The following is an 18,531-nucleotide window of genomic DNA, read 5'->3' as shown; positions in this document are numbered from 1 at the left end:
ACAGTACAGGGGCAACCAACGGTTCGTTTCCGTTAACACTCCACAGAAATTCGGACTAAATTGCCAGCAAATAATAAATGCAGCGAATGTAGCAAATATCGTTATAACCAGTGATAAAGGATTAACGCACATATCGCGTTGCTCCGCTCGGGGAGGAAAGAGTCCCTCGCCCCATCATGGCTAAGTTCGTTTATAAACCAGAGAAGCGGACAGATCAAACTTTATTGTATTACACAAATGTTCCTTTCAAAAGGTCATAAACTGATGTGGGAAATGCAGGGAGCAACGTTTTGACTATTGAGAGTCAGTTCAGTATGGTGTGTTAATTTGCCTCAGCGTTAGGTAAACTTAGGCCTACTCTGGGACCTTATGGATGGTGCCTACTTTTGTTACAGGGGCATACGTTCTCCGCATCTGGAGATACTGGGGGTCTCTATGGGCGGAGCCGAAAAATATGACAGGCAGAAAATGACAGTCAACTGATTTGGTACCTCTTAGGGGTAAAAAATTGTTCAGATCATGATCATGCCCACAAAACAGAATTCTGGTTCCTTTTAAGGGTTCTTTTCAAAATTTCCAAAGATCACCTCCGTCACTTTTATATGGGAGTCCCCCCTTCCTCCGGCACCCGCTCGGCTTTTAAGTATCCATTGTGTTATTGATCTCTCTCAGTGACTCTGGTGGTGGTCGCAACAGCATAGTTTCCTGATACATAATGCTTGCATTATAACAGTCCAGGCAATATTTTAGTTCTTTTCTTGGAGACATTAGTTTTGTTCAGGTCTATGCTTTTTAGTTAAGGTCATATTGAAGGCCTTAAACTGGGGTGTCTATATAAAGGCCTTGAAATCTTTGTTATGATGCGGCTTGGGTTTCTTAGTGATCTTAACAGCTATATGCCTTTTGAGGATTGGTTTCCTGATTGGTGGATTACCACAGATCATTGACAGTTAAGAACATCCTGCTTGCCCTTAAGGTTAACGGTTCCTTGTGGGACCTAAACAAGACAAATTGTATATGCCCAATGAGGTTTATTAACAGGCCTTTTAATTTTTAATTTTTATATTTAAACACGGTAAATGGCCCAGCAAGCTGGTTTTCAGACATGCCATGTGATAACTACAAATTATAAAAATTAAGACTTGAGATCAACTAACAATAATTAGCACAAGAAATGACAATTGTGTCTGTTCCTATGGACTGTCATAAACGTAACTATCTAGTTTATATGGTAATCAAGGCTACTATTATAGTAGTAGAAATAGTAATAATTTAAATACAATATAACAGCAGGAAATAAGTCATTAAAGAAATATGAAAAAAAAAATGATAAAAAGTTATATCCTAAGATATCGCGTGTTTAAAGCTAGTAAGATCCGTCATCTCACGTGTTTTATTTGACAGTTGGTTCCAAGCCATTGCACCCCGATAAGAAAATGAACGCTTAAGAAAATTAGTTTTAGGTAGTGGAAAGTTGGAGATGAAAGTTAGAACCCCTCAAATTATAGTCATGAATTTCAGAGGTTCTATGAAACCGCTCCCGAAGGTACGTCGGACAATTATTATTGAATACTTTAAACATCGTAACTAATAAGTGCCTTTTTCTTCTTTCTTCTAAGGTTGTCCACTTTAAAGAATTTAGTACATCTGATGATCTGATAGAGTAATCATTCCGAGTGATAATCCGTGCTGCTCTATTTTGTAACTTTTGCAATTTGTCAGCACGTGTTTTGAGCAGTCACCCCATACAATGTCACAATAAGCAAAGTAGGGCTGGACAAGTGAATAGTAAAAAGTTCTAAAAGTCTCTTGATTATCGGTTAGTTTTCTAGCTAAATACAGCATTCGCAGGCCATTAAAGACCTTGGATGAAATATGTTTGATCTGATTATCCCAGATTAGCATTTCATCAATATAAACCCCTAGTAACTTAGCAGAGGGTTTATGTTCAATAGGTCTATTATCCAGCTCTAGATTCTTGAACTTGGCATTTGCCAAATTATGCCGAGAGCCAATTGTCATATAACTTTTAGAAGTATTGCAATTCACTTTGTTTGTTTAAAGCCAATTATGTGCTGCAATTAAGTCACTATTTCAAGAAGATTCAATTGTGGATATATCTTCATGAGCTGTAGTTATATATGTATCATCGGCAAACATTAGAGGCGTTGTATGCTGCAGACATTTGGGAAAATCGTTTATATAAATTATGAACAACAGTGGTCCAAGTATAGAGCCCTGGGGAAGGCCACATGATACATATTGTTCTGTGGATAAGACTCCATTTACATAACATCTCTGTGTTCTGCCAGTCAAATACGATTTAAGCAGCTGAAGAGCATTGCCATTGACACCATAACAACGCAGCTTACGTAGTAAGATGTAATGGTCAACAGTGTCGGAGGCTTTCTTTAAGTCGATAAATACACTACCATTAAGAGTACCAGCATCCATGTTGGCAAGCCAAAGGTTTACTGCACTTATCAAGGCTGTAGAGGTTGAATGATTAGGTCTAAAGCCAGATTGAGACTCAGCCTAACTATACATGGACAACAGTCCAGCGTAATCACTGCGCCTTGTGTAAAAATCATCTTCGCCTAAAATCACCTTAAGACGCATGCAAAATCGTCTTAAGTCGCTTAAAACTCGCCCTACAGTGCGTTTTGCTTAAGTCGCCCCAAATCGCCCTACGTCGCCCAAAGTTACGGCGACTTGAGGTCCCAGAGTAAGTTTACTAGAGTAGGGAACTCAGTCACCTTATCGGACTAATCCCAGAGCAGATCCCTTTTGGTAACTGCGCATACGTTCTGCTCATCCTACAATGGTACGGGAAAATTCTCGACACCAGAGCTCTTTCCTTTTGGGCATGACTGTACGTTTGCGTAGAGTTTCCCAAAGCCCTTGAATTGGCGTCTGACGTAGTCAAGCTTAAAGGCTCTGGGGTCAAGAATGGTTGCGAGAACTGAGACGCTGCCTGCCAGTATAAAAGTATCTTAAGGTTCATCCGGATACCCTCGCGGGTGTCCTTCGCGAAAAAAAAATATTTGCGCGCTGTCTTAAATGCAACAACCATAAACTATATATCAGTACAAAGCTAATGAAATGTACTATCCGGTAAAAATTATTTCGCTTTGATTTTTTCTAGCCGCAAGGAGAGTGCGTCCCAAAAGCCCAAAACGACCGATGTCTCTTTGAGCGAATTTATCGGGTATGGAATTCGACCGCAGAATCAAAACTACTGCATCATATCAATCACAAGGCATTAATCTTCAAAACTGTGTGAGGCTTTTTCGATATTCCTATTGGTTGCTTCGCAATTTTACTGTCAATTTGACGATCAATATCACCGTATCACCGATACGTTTTACGACGAGAGATCAATTTTACAAAACGAAAATCCCTCACACAGATGTTTTGCTCGGTGTCTTGGGAATCTTCGGGCCAATTTTCAAGGCAATCCGTCAAATCCTTGTATCGTATAAATTACTTTAAAGAAGCACACTCGCGTAAAAACGAAGTAGGTTTTTTTCGCTTCTAAAGGTTTACAAACATTTCACGCCCTTGCTGCGCCATATTTCAACACTGTGGATGCTGCCGACGTCGAAAGCCAATAGAATTACAGGAAACCTACTGTTGAGTCCCTTGAGATTACTGGTGTCGCGCCGGAAAAGTTGAGTGCATGACTGCAGTTCTATTACCAGTCAGAATTTCTCGGATTTCCTCGCGAAATGCCGGGCAGAAAAAATTCTTCGAAGAAAAGGAAAACTACAGTGGCCTCGACGGTGAGCCCCATCGATCCGAAAGAACAGCTGCAGGCAGAAATGCGGTCACTGGGGTACGTTGAAGGACTATTTATATATACCATTATCCATGCGAATAAATTGCCGTCGCAAGCTTGCAGTTCAATATCCGAGTTTTTCAGCTTTGCAGGTTTGATGGAGATATTTTCACCCGCAACCTGGAGGCCAGCGTTGAGCGCAATATGTGGGGAGGGAAAGGGCCTCAACGAACTCGATATATCGATTATTGTACCTGGGCTTATGCGCTACGCGCTTATGCGGTTTCGGCAAGAGTTTTTCGCCATCCTTCATTGAAACTTTCTTCCTCTTTTTCTTAGGACCAGTTTTCTTCTTTGCTTTCAACCATGGACTCTTTTCTTTCTTATATTTCGCCATGCACGTTACGCAAAACGAGCACAAGCGAAAACTTGTTGTGAATAAATCACAAGTTGCAAACGTAAACAAAAGAAAGAGAGGCGACATGAAATGAACGACTCCGGATGTTTTACCGCGAAAAACATCACGGGAAACCCTGACGTTGACAAATTTTAATTGGCTTATAGCACTCTGGTGGGTGATAGAATTTCATTTGAAAAAACTTTCTTGTTGATAATTTGAGCACGCCTCAAGATTTGTAATATTTTGTTTTTGAAAATGAAGCGAGACAAGAAATGTTTAGTTTTGCCTCAAAATTTTTTCTGGCAAAAAAAAAAAAAAAAAACCACTCTCGAAGGTATTCGGTAACCTTGAGCGGCAGGAAAAGCAAACATAATGACGCTTTAGTTTGGATAAATATGCCATACATGCACATTGCTACATCGCTTTAGGTTTTTAGAATTCATGTATTTTGATAAATTTCCTCTGAATTAAAAATACGTGTTTACCCATAATTTTCTCTTTGGATTTTTGTAGCCCTTGCTAAAAATTTTTTCTCCACATAGTCATAAACTGTGTAACTGTATTAAGAGGCACCGTCCTTACTAAGCGGAAGCATTATCCAATACCCAGTCAATGTACGAGCCCCTTTCAAAATACATCTTAGTGCCTGGACTGTTTACAAATGTAATTACGCGAAAGCTTAAAGTACAGTGCTACTATGACAAAATTTGCGTCCTTCAAATCTAAGCCATTTTAAAACATAAACAAGTAGTCTGTACGAGAAGAAGAATGCTCTTTACTATTTTCAAATATCTCCTTTTGTTCCAGAGATATTCAAGTTTTTAAAATATGCAAATTAGCCAAGTGATGAAGTCATGATATCAACCTAATTTTAATCAAATATTATGAAAAAAGATATCTCATCCAATTTGTATCAGAAATGCTTGATTCTTTGCAGTGACATTGTTCTAGGTGAGTTCCACAATATGAGCTTATCAGTTTTGTTACCATGGCAACATACTGGGTTCCAGTCCTCCCTGATACTTAAGGCTTTGCTGGCCACCGTTGGCGTTCTATTTTGATATTTGCCAATGGTGCTTCATCTGCGTGATCCAGCAAACGTATAAATATGTTAGGTCGAGTTCGTGGCCTTCTTAAATGTTTTTCAAGCTGAAAATCACTAAAATATTGAAATAAGGTTGGAGGGGACTGGAAAAGAGTGAGTTGCCATGGGAACCAAATTTCTTTTAGCTTTAGGTGTATTGCCTTTAGAACTATTAGCCTACTAGGTTTCAATGGTCTCTGCTGTAAATTGACTGAGATAGCTTTATTTATATATTTGATGTTACATTAAGTTGATAGTATGACGTCATCAGTCCTCTCATTTACATATTTTACACATTTTTCAAAGTTAAATATCTCCGGAACCAATGCAGCTATTTAGAAACGATAAACTGCGTTTTTTAATCTTTTCTAGAATTCTATGTGATAAACCTTAAAATTCAAGAGGTAAAAATTTGATCACAGTAGCACTTTAAGTGATTAATTCATACCGAAGAAATTGATGATAAATGTGCAGACATGCAGGGGCGTTTATAACCTTGTTTATTTTTTTTTTACTTACGTGGTTTTTTTTCAGTCCTTCGTCACAGTGTTGTGTCTTTCAAACCTGCGCCGATACCCTCTACAAAGAAAAGAACGACGCCATCCGGCAAGCTCCTTCTGGCCCTGAATACAATTGAAAGGACCATGTACGAAGCTCAGGCCGCCGGGTCACGATATCGTCACAGCACGCGGCTTCTAGCGAAAATAAAAGCAAACATCAAATTGGCGACGCGAGAGCGCAACTATCTGTTTGCGCTCCAGTCTCTTGGTCGTGGTCTATATTCGGCAAAACAGCTAGCCAAGAAGAGCAGAAGGAAGAGGAAAGCCAATACCAGCAGTGCTGTGAAGACGTTTATGGATATGGTCAAGAGACAGCTTGGTGCTTCTGCTTTTGATGCTTTCATGAATGTCAATGGAGAAGTCACCCTGATGTTTGTTATTGATGATACAGGGAGCATGCATGATGATATTCAAGCCGCTAAAGACATCGCAACATCTATAGTTAATCACCCAAGATCAGGCGTCGTGGACTACATTTTATCACCTTTCAACGATCCAGGTTAGCTTACTGGTTGCAAAATGCAAAATTAAACACACGGTGATCAATTATGTTTGAGGATCAACGCCTTTCCACTATCATAAGTCTTTCGTCGATTGAGGTACAACATTAAGTCTTAAAAGCCATAATTGTTCAATGTTGTGTTAACCCTATCAAGGGTGGGGTGTGGAGAGAAGGGGTGGGGGGGGGGGGGGATTCTGCCCTGAATAACCTGAGAAAACGTTTTACAGCATTTAATACCAATAACACGCGACCTACGGCATTCAAAAGAGACGGATAAAGTTGCGTTTTGGTAGACGTCAATCAAAGAAAAGCCGTTGAAATTATTTCGAATTCTGTCAAGATTCCAAGGTAACCCGGCAAAAAACTAAGAATTTTACCCCGCTAAGAGAAGGTAAAGTTTATTTAACCAGATCAAGCGAAAAGGTGTTTTTGAATTAAAACTTTTAATAGGACATTTTCACTATGGCGTCATTTGACTACAACTACCAGAATCCTTCAGTTTTTTGTTTTCTCCTGCTAGTTAGAGCTATTGTTATTTGCTCTCCACTGGGATTACAAAATTTGAGTTTGAAAAGGAAAATAAAATGAATTCTGGTAGTTGTAGTCAAATGGCGCCATCATGAAAATGGCCTATTGTCACTACACGTGATAATTTGCCCACTTGCACTCATTGTTGACTTACTTATCAGGTGTAGCGATTTCAAAATATAATGTTTCACAAAAAAATACAGCTTCGTTTAAACAATGCCCATTCTTTTAGATAACCTGGCTTTGAAATCAACTTTCAAACTGTCAAAAAAAAAAACCCTTCAAACTGTCAATTTCTTGGCTTGGGTGACTTGAAATGTTCTCAGAATTCAAAATAATTTCGACGGCTTTCTATGATTGACGTTCACCAAAACGTAACTTTATCAGAGTCTTTTGAAGGCGATAGGTCGCGTGTTATTGGCAACCGCTGTAATAAGAGGGAATCATGAAATCTCCGTGACAGTTTGAGATAATGAGGAAGGTGTCGAATTACATTCTTTTAGTGTAAAATGTAAAAAAAAAGAAAAAAAGGATTGTAGCTCGGTCTTTTCCTGGAAAACCGGAATCACCCTGCTGAAGAAAAATTTTATAAGACAATGTGTTAGTTTTGCAACCTTACTTAGGAAAGTCAGCCAAAGTCTTTAACGTTTACGCAAATATCGAGAGTAAAGGTATTTCGATTCTGATCCATTTAAAAGTTTGAGTTATAAGTGGTTGAATAAAACTGTTATACTGGCACAAATGCATGGCGCAAAATAGGCAGAAAAGCTAAAAATTTAAACTTTTGTCATGTCTTTAAATCTTAAAAATAATTTTTACACTGGCTCCTTCTACTAATTAAACTGACTTGACCTGTGGACAAATTCTTTAATTGGTAACCGGAGCCTATTTTCCAACAATAATTCCATCTACTCCCAACCAACAATTGTATGACAGGCTCTGTCATTTTATCTTTGAAGGAACCGGACCAGTCACTTACAAAAGTTTTACAGAAGGGGCACAGTTTGTGAATGCTCTTAAGGGGCTTCGTGCCCATGGCGGTGGAGACTGCCCAGATCTTACATTCAAGGGAATACAAGACGCCCTGGCTGCAGCGCCAATGTACGGCTCACCTCTTTATGTTTTTACGGACGCCACAGCAAAAGATCATACACGCCATAACATGCAAGAAGTCTTATCCATTGCGATGGCGTATGGCATCAATATAAACTTTTTCACGACTGGTCTATGTGGCCGCTCCTCGTACAAGCCATTTGAGAGGCTGGCCAGAGAAACATGTGGTCAAATGTTTCAATTTCGCAACAGCGCTGAATTGAGGAGAGCTACTAGTCTTACCGCTCGCTCTCTTGCAGGATCAACTTGCCTAGCAACCGGAGGAGTTGTATACTCAAGTGGTAAGAAGAAGCGAAGTGTGAGCGGATCTTCCTATAGCATCCCTATTGATGATTCCACAGAAAATATTATTGTTTCAGTGACCACCGAACGAATGGGCCCACGCATCACTCTGAAGGATCCCAGAGGTTCTATAATTAGATCAGGCAAGATTTCTCTGTCCAGAGGAGCGATTTACGAGCTCAACAACCCGCGGCCGGGAACTTGGAGGTTGACGGTGTCGAGTGCTGGCAAACACTCGTACCAGGTTAGAGGCTCAAGCAAAACAAATGTCAATTTTGAGCACTTCTTTGTGATGATTCCAACCCGTGGAAAAAGCAAGAAACCAATACCTATATCACACCCTCTTCTTGGTAAGTGCACTACAGTATGAGCAAGTACGCTCTCCCGGCAACTTATTGAAACTTCAATGACCCTTGCAACTCACAAGACGCAAGCAGATTAAGCAGTGCAGTTCACTTGTTGTAGATACAGACAACTTTTATGTAACGCGCAAAGAGTTTTATTGGTGGCAATTATTTCTGCGTTTTGTGGCGTGTGACTGAGCCTGGGAAAGAAGAAAATTAATTAACGTTATTTGTATTCTTGTGTTTTTACAGTGGTTTCAGTTCTGCTGAAAATAACCGTACGTTTGCTTTGGTTTTGCTTTCACTTCGATTCTGTTACTGGTTTAGCAAATCAAAACTCGCGTAACGTTTTCAACAAATGAGAACCAAAACAAAAATCAAGTATGACTTCCTCGCACCCGTTTTCCCGCCATTGGCGCCAGTTACACGTATTTCCTTCGACTTCTGATTGGTTCATTGCGCTGTGGCTCTCCGGGGGGCGGGGGGGGGGGGGGGTACTCCCCTATATGGGCTATTTGGGGACGTGCCGCTGGATAGGGTATGGTTTTTGGCCTCTCTGCCCTGAACAGGGTATATAATTTCAAACGGGTCTGCTTTGGACCCGTCCTAGACAGGGTATGGTTGCAAGACTGTCGTCGAGTATTTAGCAATCCGAAATCAGAGACGTTAGTCCGTATTTGTCTAATTTAGTAAACACTGCTTCACGTCAATTGAATTTCCACTTAAGGTTCACTGCTGTTAATGCGAAATTTTGGGATTTTTCTCCATCACTTCTAGGAAGTGTATTATTTTATCTGTTGTGATTGGTATTCGCGTTTCAATGCGTAAACATCACGTCCGGTAAGTGACAGTGGGCCTTTAAATGTTATTACTATTGCCAATAAACACTTGTGTAACACAAAAGCTTTGTCCTTTGTCCTAAATAGGGCCTTAAAGTAGAGGACATTGTCCTACACAGGGTAGGTATTCAAGGTTATTTTCGTCCTAAACAGGGTCAGGGTTTCAAACCCCCAGCGGCACCCCTATACCCAAACATGGGTTAAGTAACCCCCCCCCCCCCCCCGGGTGTGGCTCCCAACGTTTGTTTTGGTTTCCTCTCCAACATTAATTCGAAATTCATAAACCTACTGCGTAGACATCTTTACTGATTTTTTTAATGTTGTTTTCCTTACATAGGCCAGAAAGCTTTCGTTATCGTAACTATAGCCGGATCGAACAAGATAAACAAGAACACACTCAACCTTGATTTCATGAGCAAAAATGGAAGGCGTCTTGGAACAGCAGCTGTCACTCCCCGTGGAACAAGCAGCGCCCATTTCACATCCTCTTTCACTCCTCCCTCTGTGCCTTTTAAGCTGAAGTTGAGAGGGAAGACAAAGACAGGCTACAACTTTGAACGAACCTCGCGTAATATAGTGCACCCAAGTCACGCTCTGATCAGGGTCCTTTACGCCAGAAACGAGTTCACAGTACCAGCTGGAGGCAGAGGTTTCGTAGTTTTTGTGGTTCATAACACAGGGCCAACAGAAGTTTTTGACATCAAGGTCAAAGATCGCCTCAAACTGGTCCACCGTCTTCGCCGCTCGTACATCATTGTTCGCCAAGATCGTCAAAGTTTCTTCTCCGTCACCTTCAAAGCAGCACGCTCGGCTGTACGAGGGAAAGGAGATGAAGTGTTGGCGACCATCACGGGCCGAAAATCGAAGAAGACCGTTGGCCATGTCGTGATGCTAATGGTTGTCTAACGCGCTTGATAGTCTCAACTCGCGCTACAAGCGTACGTGAAGGGCTCGTAACGCCTTTGAACTGTTGATTTAGATTTCAACAGTTTGATTTCTGTTTTACAATCGTATTTGCTTTGCTTTTGGTGAACATTGAAAATAAGACGTTCGTAGAAAAAAAAGAGTGTAGATTGGGACCTGATTTGTACTTTTTAGTTTGATGAGTAGGACAACATTGTAACCAGGGTTTTTTGCGTAATGCATCAACCATCAGCGGTATATATTTATACTGGAAAATCTGTGTCGCATTGTTTGATCTTACTTGGATATCAGATCGTAAATTAATTGTTTAAGAAATATAGTAAGGTTAATACTAAGGGGCTGCGCTTTCTGTTGTTGTGATTTTTGGTTTCTGATTTCAGATTTCAAATAAATCATTAAAAAAGTATCGTGGTTATTTTTTTTTTCCATTCCGCCGGTAGGACGAGAAAATGATGCGATTGATCAGAAAAATGCATTCCGTGAAATACTAGAGAACTTTAAGCGGCGACAACGGTAGCACGACTGGAACCCTGCTTTCAGAAAGTGTTTCAGGAAAATTCAATAAAAATTCATGTTGTTTTAGCTATTTCCCGATTACTATAGCTCGCTCAACCTTTACAAAGAGGGCGGACTTCCTTGAAACTAAATTGGTAGGAGTGGCGCTCAAGTTAAGAAAGAAATTAAAAAATTCACCGTCGTTTACTCACGTTCTTTAGAAAACTTAAAATTGATCATTTCACGTAGCTGTTTTGGCAGAGGATCATCGATAATGATATGAAGCTAAATGTACAACGCACATGCAGAGCGATCATTTTTCTCATCAAAGCTATTGTTTTGTTACCGTCGCCGTCCGGTCGTTGCCTACGCTCCCTGGTGTTCGCGCTTGGAGGGATATTGCGCTCTGTTGTTGAAATACCGATTATTGTTATGATAAGAAAGCGCACGCAGGGCAGAAAAAAAAAAGCGGGATCGGAGAAAACGTATGCCCTTTGCAGGAAGGGAGACGTATAGGGGACCAGGGTAAAGGACTCCCGTGACCGGGTAAAAATGTGTATTTGGAAAAAGTAAGCGCGTGGCAGGAAAAATGCGCGCGACTAGAGATACATGCACTCGCGTGACTAAAAAAAAAGGAAAAGAAAACAAGACACTTGCGTGGTGGATAAACTAACGTCACAGCACAACGACCTTTTCTTTGGCCTAAATTGGTGTATTTCACCATTAATTTGACCATTGTTGACCATCGTCGTAATATCACGGATTACTTTTGAGATATAGTTTCTCATGGGGGACCCCCGGGTAAGTTAGGGGCCAACAACAGAGAAAGTTGAGATTAGTCAGGGGCCTACTATTAAGAGCGCATAACTTCCATGTACTAAGACTGTGGCGAAATGCTTTCACACTGAGATCGGTCTCATTTTCTAGATAGGTTTTAGATTGTTATTTCCCGCCCAAAATATGAATTTCGGGTCCGCATAAGAATGACTGCTGGGACAGCTGGTTACTGAGTTCGACGGACTAAATTTTAAATTTTAGGTCCGCATAATAGCTATGCCAAGGCCGATTACTATGCGAAAGTTTAAATTTTGGTCTGCATGAGAATTACGCGAAGCCTGAAGCTCTTGTATGTCAAAGCTTATGAATGGTTTGGAAGACTTTGAGTGTCTTACACTCTTCAAGGCTCAGACTCTTTTCTTACGAAGCCCTTACACCCTCGGCAACTCTCATAGGCTGTTTTTACTCTGGTTATAAATAAGATGGGATGGAGTTGTTTTGAGTCTTATTACGAAAGCAAGGCTAAGTGAAAAGCTCTTTATAGTTTCAGTTTCAGTTAATTGATTAGCCGCACATATAAATTATACACACACACAAATACGGTATTAACATTAACGAGGCAAGGTAGCCTGAGGAAGCCAATATTAAGGCTTATGAAACGGACTACCTTCACTATCTTCATATGAAAATTAGTTTTGTTTACAAATGAGTGAAAACTTGCCTTGCTTAGTAACTAAGGCGAGGTTCAAAGCAGTCGGGAATAGCCTATTCAGACTGACTATCCGGCCTCCCGTTGGGGAACCCCCATTCATACGATCTCTTGAAACGTTTTAAACTCTCGTCAACTCTAGGTACGATTCTATATCATGCAAATTTGCTGTCATTTCAAAACCCAAAAATGTTTGTCTGTCAGCAGAAACAAAGAAATAATTGTCAAGTATGTTATAACTTATCACCCTAGTGCAAAAAAAAAATGTCGATTAGTGCCTCTGGCCAGAGACAGAGTAGGCCGGTATGGATTGCAACTTGAAAAATGTTAGGCTAATGTTTTTCAAGTTCTCGCATTTTTGTTTCCAAAATGTGCTAGAACAGATCACGAGTTGTTCCTTTTAAGAATTGAGTTGATTTCTTTCCTCTCGTCATTCTAGAATTATTTGGCAGCTGGTTGAAGGTCTTATTTCATCATTTTTAACAAAAAATACCAGTAAACCCCATGATACTTCCCCTTTGACAGTTAAACGCGTTTAACAAGGCCAAATTCTATCCAGTTTTAACAGCCAATCACTTGCATTGACTGTTCGAAACAGCAACAAATATGCAAAAAACAATATTTAAAATACAGTAAAAACACGCGTATAAGAACCTGGGTTTTAAGAACCTGCCCCTCCACATAAGAACCTATTAAGGCTGAAATTTTAAGTTAGGTTCTTATCAGTGGAGTTGCTGAGAACTCCAAGAAAAGGCAATACTGTAGGTTTATTGCTTGGAACTGGTTATGAATGTACTGTATTTGTCCCAAGATTTTCTTGTTATCAACTTTGAAATGGCATTTCAGAGCGACTGACTATGAGTTGTTTGAGCATATGTTTTGTTAAGGACATACCTGTACTGTACTGCCTTTAGGCATTATGGTATAAATGATTTTATATTGTATTATGAGATGATGTTTAAAATATATTTAAACGAAATTCATATGAAAATATAAGAACCTATTTTAAGAACTTTGGTAGCCTAAATTTGCTTTAAGCACCATTTATATAAGAACCTTTTTAGGCTAAATTCAAAAATCCAGGTTCTTATACGCGGGTTTTTACTGTAGCATGAAAAAGATTCAGAAAGTACCATCATTCAAAAAAGCAGGATTCTGCAGTATCATGAAACGCAAAGAAAGAGCGAGACTTGACGAAGTCGTTAAACAATCGGCGCATGCTGCTCTCTGTTGTTTCAATCCTTTTCCCGTCCTTGTGAAGCACACTCGCATCGAATTTTACATCTGATTGTGAAGGTTGTTGGGCTCCTTCATTTCGAACCTTTTCAATGCTTTCTCAAATTCCATGTCGTACTCCTTTACTTTGTCAATGTTGATTTCGTCCATTTGCGCATGTCCAGGTTCTTTGAACGCCTGTTAAACAAACAAAATGGTGGAGTCTTGGTAAGGGGTCTTCTGACCGTTTAAGATTCTGCACGGAATACTGAACTTGGACGAATGATTTACTTTCTTTTATTACAGTTCATCTCGATGAACATTGGGCAATTTTCAGATTTAGTTGGCGGATGAGATCCTAAAGTGAGATCAATGAAATAAAACCCATTGGCCATAACTACTGTGTGATCCTTAATGATTTCTGTTCTAAAGAAAGTAATGTGCTGTACAAGAAGGTTCTGACCATTGAGGCCGTCGATGAAATGCTAGGGTGAAGACAATAGGAAAGGCAATGAGGTCTACTGCTTATTTCAGGGCATATTTTTTTGTTCCGTGTTCCCCTTTGTTCATTTTGTGCAGAAAAAGTGCCCATAACCTAACGATAACCCTTTCTCATCTGAATCTACACATGTCACAAAGAAAAAACAAATGCGATTTGCCCAGAACGTGATCAGTGAAAGTAGCCGGAAAACATTTAAACTTAACGCCATTTTGGCTCTCTACTTGACTTAGTCTTCTCTCGGTTCTTTTCGGAGCTGTGACGTAGATTAAGGAAAAAATGGCTTCAAATTTGTCTTAGCTGTTCAATGGCTTCTTTTCTGTGTCAGACAAGCTCTCTTCAGCCAATCAGCGACATTGCAGATATATTACGAAGACCGACAACAAGATACCAACGCTCACTATTTTCCTCTCACTTCGTTTGCAACACCCAAGCGCTGGTTCCTTAATCTACGTCACATGGCATCCGTTGGCCCTCATAGTCAGCGGCAAGGGAAGACCGCAAAAAATAAAGGATTGAAAAAAAAAAAATGTAAGAAAGAGCGTTTTCTGCAAACAGAAATAATATTTTCCCAAGACGTTCTTTGGGTGATGTGTAGATTCAGATGAGAAAACAAGAATAGTAATAATAATAATAATAATAATAATAATAATAATAATTTCTTGAAACATAAGCAAGCGAAAATTAAAGTTAATAGCCGACGTTTCGGCGTCATCGTGACACCATTCTCAAGGCAAAGTGGATAAATTAATGCGAAGATTTGATTTCTATACTTTACAGTCTCTATGTTTCAAGAAATCATTATTGATCAATAATAATAATAATAATAATAAAATAGGTTAGGGCACTTAAACTAACGATTTAAACTAAAACGGGTGAGAAGTGAAAGATATAATTTTTTCCTAACCCATTCTTCTCTTTTGCGCACTGTTTGATCCGTCGAAGTGTCTCCGTTGTTACACCATTGTGCCATATACCCACTGGTACATCTTAACTGTCCACGTTTCTCGGTTGTGCTCTGATCCAGTTCTGCTTTCTCAAGCCTTCTCTTTTCATGTTAAAAGAAATATGTTTATTTAATCTTTGTTTTTCAAGAAACTCGCGAAACAGACGCTTAAGTTATTTCTTTGTTTGGACATGCGCGTGAATAGCTTCAAGTCCCAAACGGCTACGCCAGACAATTTTGGATTTTCCTAGCGATTAATTATACTGGACGTTATGCGGACGAGAAAATTATAACTTTCTCATTAATGTAAGTCTTTCCACTTTGGCAACATAGCTTAGTATTTACACAATATTCACCCTTTAATTGTTATTGTGCGGCTTCTGCTACAGTTTACTTACTTAATTAATTTAGCGAATTAATCGATTCCGCTCGTACTCTTTCCATGTTATTATTGAGATTTAGACTTGCGTTTACGGCAACCAAAAAACGGCCGAAACGGCCACGTGACCATGCTTAGTAAACATCAGACACTTGGCCATTTCTGTCATTTTCCGTATCTTATTGATAGATGAAAACTTACGCGATGACGCAATGATGCCGGCGTAAGAGGACAACAGTGTGGAACTAGAAATTTTGTGAACGGTAATTTCCTGTCTGGCCCCAGTTGTTCAAATAGTGGATGATGCTATCCCTGGGATAAGTCGCTCTCCAGCGGATAACATTTACTGCAACTAATACATTTTATCCGCTGGATAAAGTTCACTTATCCGCTCTTTGAACAACTGGGTCCAGGCCCAGGTTGTTCAAAGAGCGGTTAACACTAGCTATCCAGTGGATAAATCGCTATCCAGCGGGAAAAAATGTACTCCAACCAATACATCAGTTACCTGCTGGGTAGCGACTTATCCGTTGGATAAAGTAGCTATAAAGTTATCCGCTCTTTAAACAATTGGGACCTGATCGACCGGTCGGAACTGAAAAAGTGGTGTTCCTCTGAAGGTCGTCTATTTTTTTTCTGGGAAATTTCCGTTTGATCCGTGCATTCCATTTTGCATTTGAACTGATCGCATGAGTCTAACCAAAATTTGGCTAAATGGAAAAAAACGCAGTGAAACGGGCGGCATCCCGGGTCCTCACAGATAACGTGTCCGATTAATTTGGAGCAGTCGAGAACAAAACTCGACAGAAATTTATATTCAGCCGAAACCGCATAACCTGAGTATCAGGCCTTCCTAAGGGAAAAGCCTGATACTAAGGCTAGCCGGGACACGATTCCTCATTATAAATAATTCTTCTTACCCAGTCAAGTAAATCACGGAGAAGCTTCTCTCTTAAGCTCATTTCTGAGACCCGGTTCCATTCAGAAACCTTGATCTCCTCTCTCCTAATGGCTGAAACATGGAGCGTTCATCTCTACTCATATCGTCCTGTACAGATCTTCTATCACCTGGAAACAGCTAAAGACGAAACAGAAATAAGTTGGAAAATGGGTTCTTCGTTCGCTTCAATGACGATTGCTCTGTTGGTGATTTGATGTACTGAACGTTATATTACCTGTGGCCTTATCTTCAAATAAGCCCGTTCTTTGTAAATTTGTAGTGGCTTAATTTGCATTCATCAGATCTAGACTTGAGGAAACTGTACTGCTTGGTAGCTTTCATAATAATTGACAGATTGAAACAGAACGGTCACAGGAAAGTCATCAATTGACATGCAGCTTAACTCCTGCGCTTTGGGAGCAGATTCAACAAGAGAATATCACGCAAAAGTGGTATGGCACGAATTAATTTTCATCTCGAAACTGGTGAGCAATAAAAAAGTAGGTTGTAGCTATGGTCGTTTCACACTCTAATAACCCCAACCTCGTTACCAGATAAGCTCCTTTTACAGTTATCTGTGCTATCTGCATGTGAAAGAAAGAAGTAGGCAGATTAATTTACAGATTATTTGAGGTCGAAGGGACTAATGCTAGGCACGAAATTGAAGCTACACGCCCAAGCCTCGTTTATTGGACTCTCTGACACACAGTAATAATGACTTAACAGTAAGTCACTCAGATACCCCTCAAGCACGAAGCGAAGTATTCCCCCCCCCCCCTCTGAACAGTCTACAATCGTTCGTTTTAGCCAATGCATGTTCTCGAAGAACTAGTTTATTATCGCGTGTGCAGAGCAAAACTATAAATACAAGCAAGTGTGTATGTGGAATGTTAAAAACAGGGTAGGATAAATCCACAGAAGAAATGAACATCAGTGAGGCACATGAATTTATTTTCGGATTGGAAGAAATAAGTGTTGATTTAGCAGCCTACATGTTAAATTCATTTTACCTGTCGCGGTAAGTTGTTCGAGTCCGTGATAGTTCTTGGTCCAAAGCTGTATTACTAGTCGCTCTGTGGCACGGATGTATGGGAATGTTTGGTCGTGAAATAAACTATTTAATATCTAGTTCAACGAATAATTATTCCATGCGATTGGGTCAGTATTTACCCAGTCAGTGTTTTTCGCTCGATAATAGCAGCAGTCATGAATTTATTCCCAAAAAAACTGACCGGTCGTAAAAAAAAAAGTTTAAATTATCCAGCCACATTTCACGGCTCTCCTCTGAGTAACCGCTTTTATCGGCGTACGTCTACAAAAACTAATGAACTCTACCCACTACACACTCAGAATTAAAAGAGTATGACGGGCAAGATTGGGACTGTTGGGAGAATTGAACTGACCGGGATATATTCGCGGGACATACAGCGATCCTCCAATCAGGGAGTAAAACAGGATGTAGTATAACCATTTGGTAGCGGAGGGTACATCGGCAAGAGCTCTTGGAGTCTGTACTTACAAGTAGCGGCGAAATGGAAAGTGCCATCCACAGTTAATTCGCACTGTATCAACATTCCGCCCTTATTAAGTATGCGAGATGGTATAGCCAACAGAGTGAACTAGAGAAACGGAATTGAAACAGAACATATTGGTTCTGTGTTGTCAACTTAGACGATAGCTGCTTCTTTTAATATAATTCGAATTTCGCCTAATTTTGGAACCTTTTGCTGTAGGAAAAGTATCGCTCTTTTTCGAAATGATCCATGTTTTAGTAGGCCAAATATAAAGCATTATCATTGATAGTCAGGCGGAAGTAAGGAATACATTTTCGTTTAAACCCTCACTATTCCGTGTATCGCTGATACCAAATCAAGCCCTAGCAAACAAACCATTTATGTGTACTGCCTTTTAATGTAGTATACTGTAGTAGATGTGTCCTGTGCACTAGTATCGATCTTCTGTGCTTCCATAAGCAAAAAGATTTGTAAGGGCTAGGATAGCAGAGGCCGACTAAATTTTTCCTTTCAGTTTCCAAAACAAAATGTCGCTGTATGTCGCTGCTCTCTCAATTCACCCACTATGGTTTTGTTTTCTCCTGCGAGGAGCTTAGTTTTACTATCTTCCTCGATCTTCGAATGTTACAACCAGCGAAAGGCGGCCAATTATCTAGAGACATTAAGAGCTCGCTTTGAAGAAATTAACTGTATTCTATCATTA

General features: G+C 39.9%; 2 protein-coding genes and 2 long non-coding RNA genes across 4 annotated transcripts in view; 3 read left to right on the top strand and 1 right to left on the bottom strand.

Moving 5' to 3' along the window:
- The window catches only part of LOC146478898 (von Willebrand factor A domain-containing protein 7-like), a 43,585-nt gene extending 32,819 nt beyond the window's left edge, over positions 1-10,766 (top strand). The window contains exon 4 of the mRNA XM_085111628.1: positions 10,558-10,766. The gene's annotated coding sequence lies outside the window, so the exon portion shown is untranslated. The remainder of the gene's footprint in view (positions 1-10,557) is intronic.
- The window catches only part of LOC146478892 (uncharacterized), a 314,457-nt gene that overhangs the window by 224,297 nt on the left and 71,629 nt on the right, over positions 1-18,531 (top strand). The window lies entirely within an intron of this gene.
- Positions 5,889-10,565, top strand: LOC146478899 (von Willebrand factor A domain-containing protein 7-like). Its single transcript, XM_085111629.1, has 3 exons — positions 5,889-6,321; positions 7,812-8,597; positions 9,768-10,565. Exons 1-3 carry the CDS (start codon positions 5,907-5,909, stop codon positions 10,334-10,336), a joined length of 1,770 nt encoding a protein of 589 aa, XP_084967755.1. The 5' UTR covers positions 5,889-5,906; the 3' UTR covers positions 10,337-10,565.
- LOC146478897 (uncharacterized) lies at positions 12,869-15,131 on the bottom strand. The gene is made up of 2 exons (XR_014865062.1): positions 14,957-15,131; positions 12,869-13,748 (listed from the first exon to the last, which is right to left on the bottom strand). It is a non-coding gene; the product is annotated as an uncharacterized LOC146478897 (long non-coding RNA).

Source organism: Pavona decussata, unplaced genomic scaffold (genome assembly GCF_977016875.1).
Source record: "Pavona decussata unplaced genomic scaffold, jaPavDecu1.1 SCAFFOLD_62, whole genome shotgun sequence".
In the NCBI taxonomy this organism is placed as follows: domain Eukaryota; kingdom Metazoa; phylum Cnidaria; class Anthozoa; order Scleractinia; family Agariciidae; genus Pavona; species Pavona decussata.
This window is presented reverse-complemented; position numbering and strand designations above follow the sequence as displayed.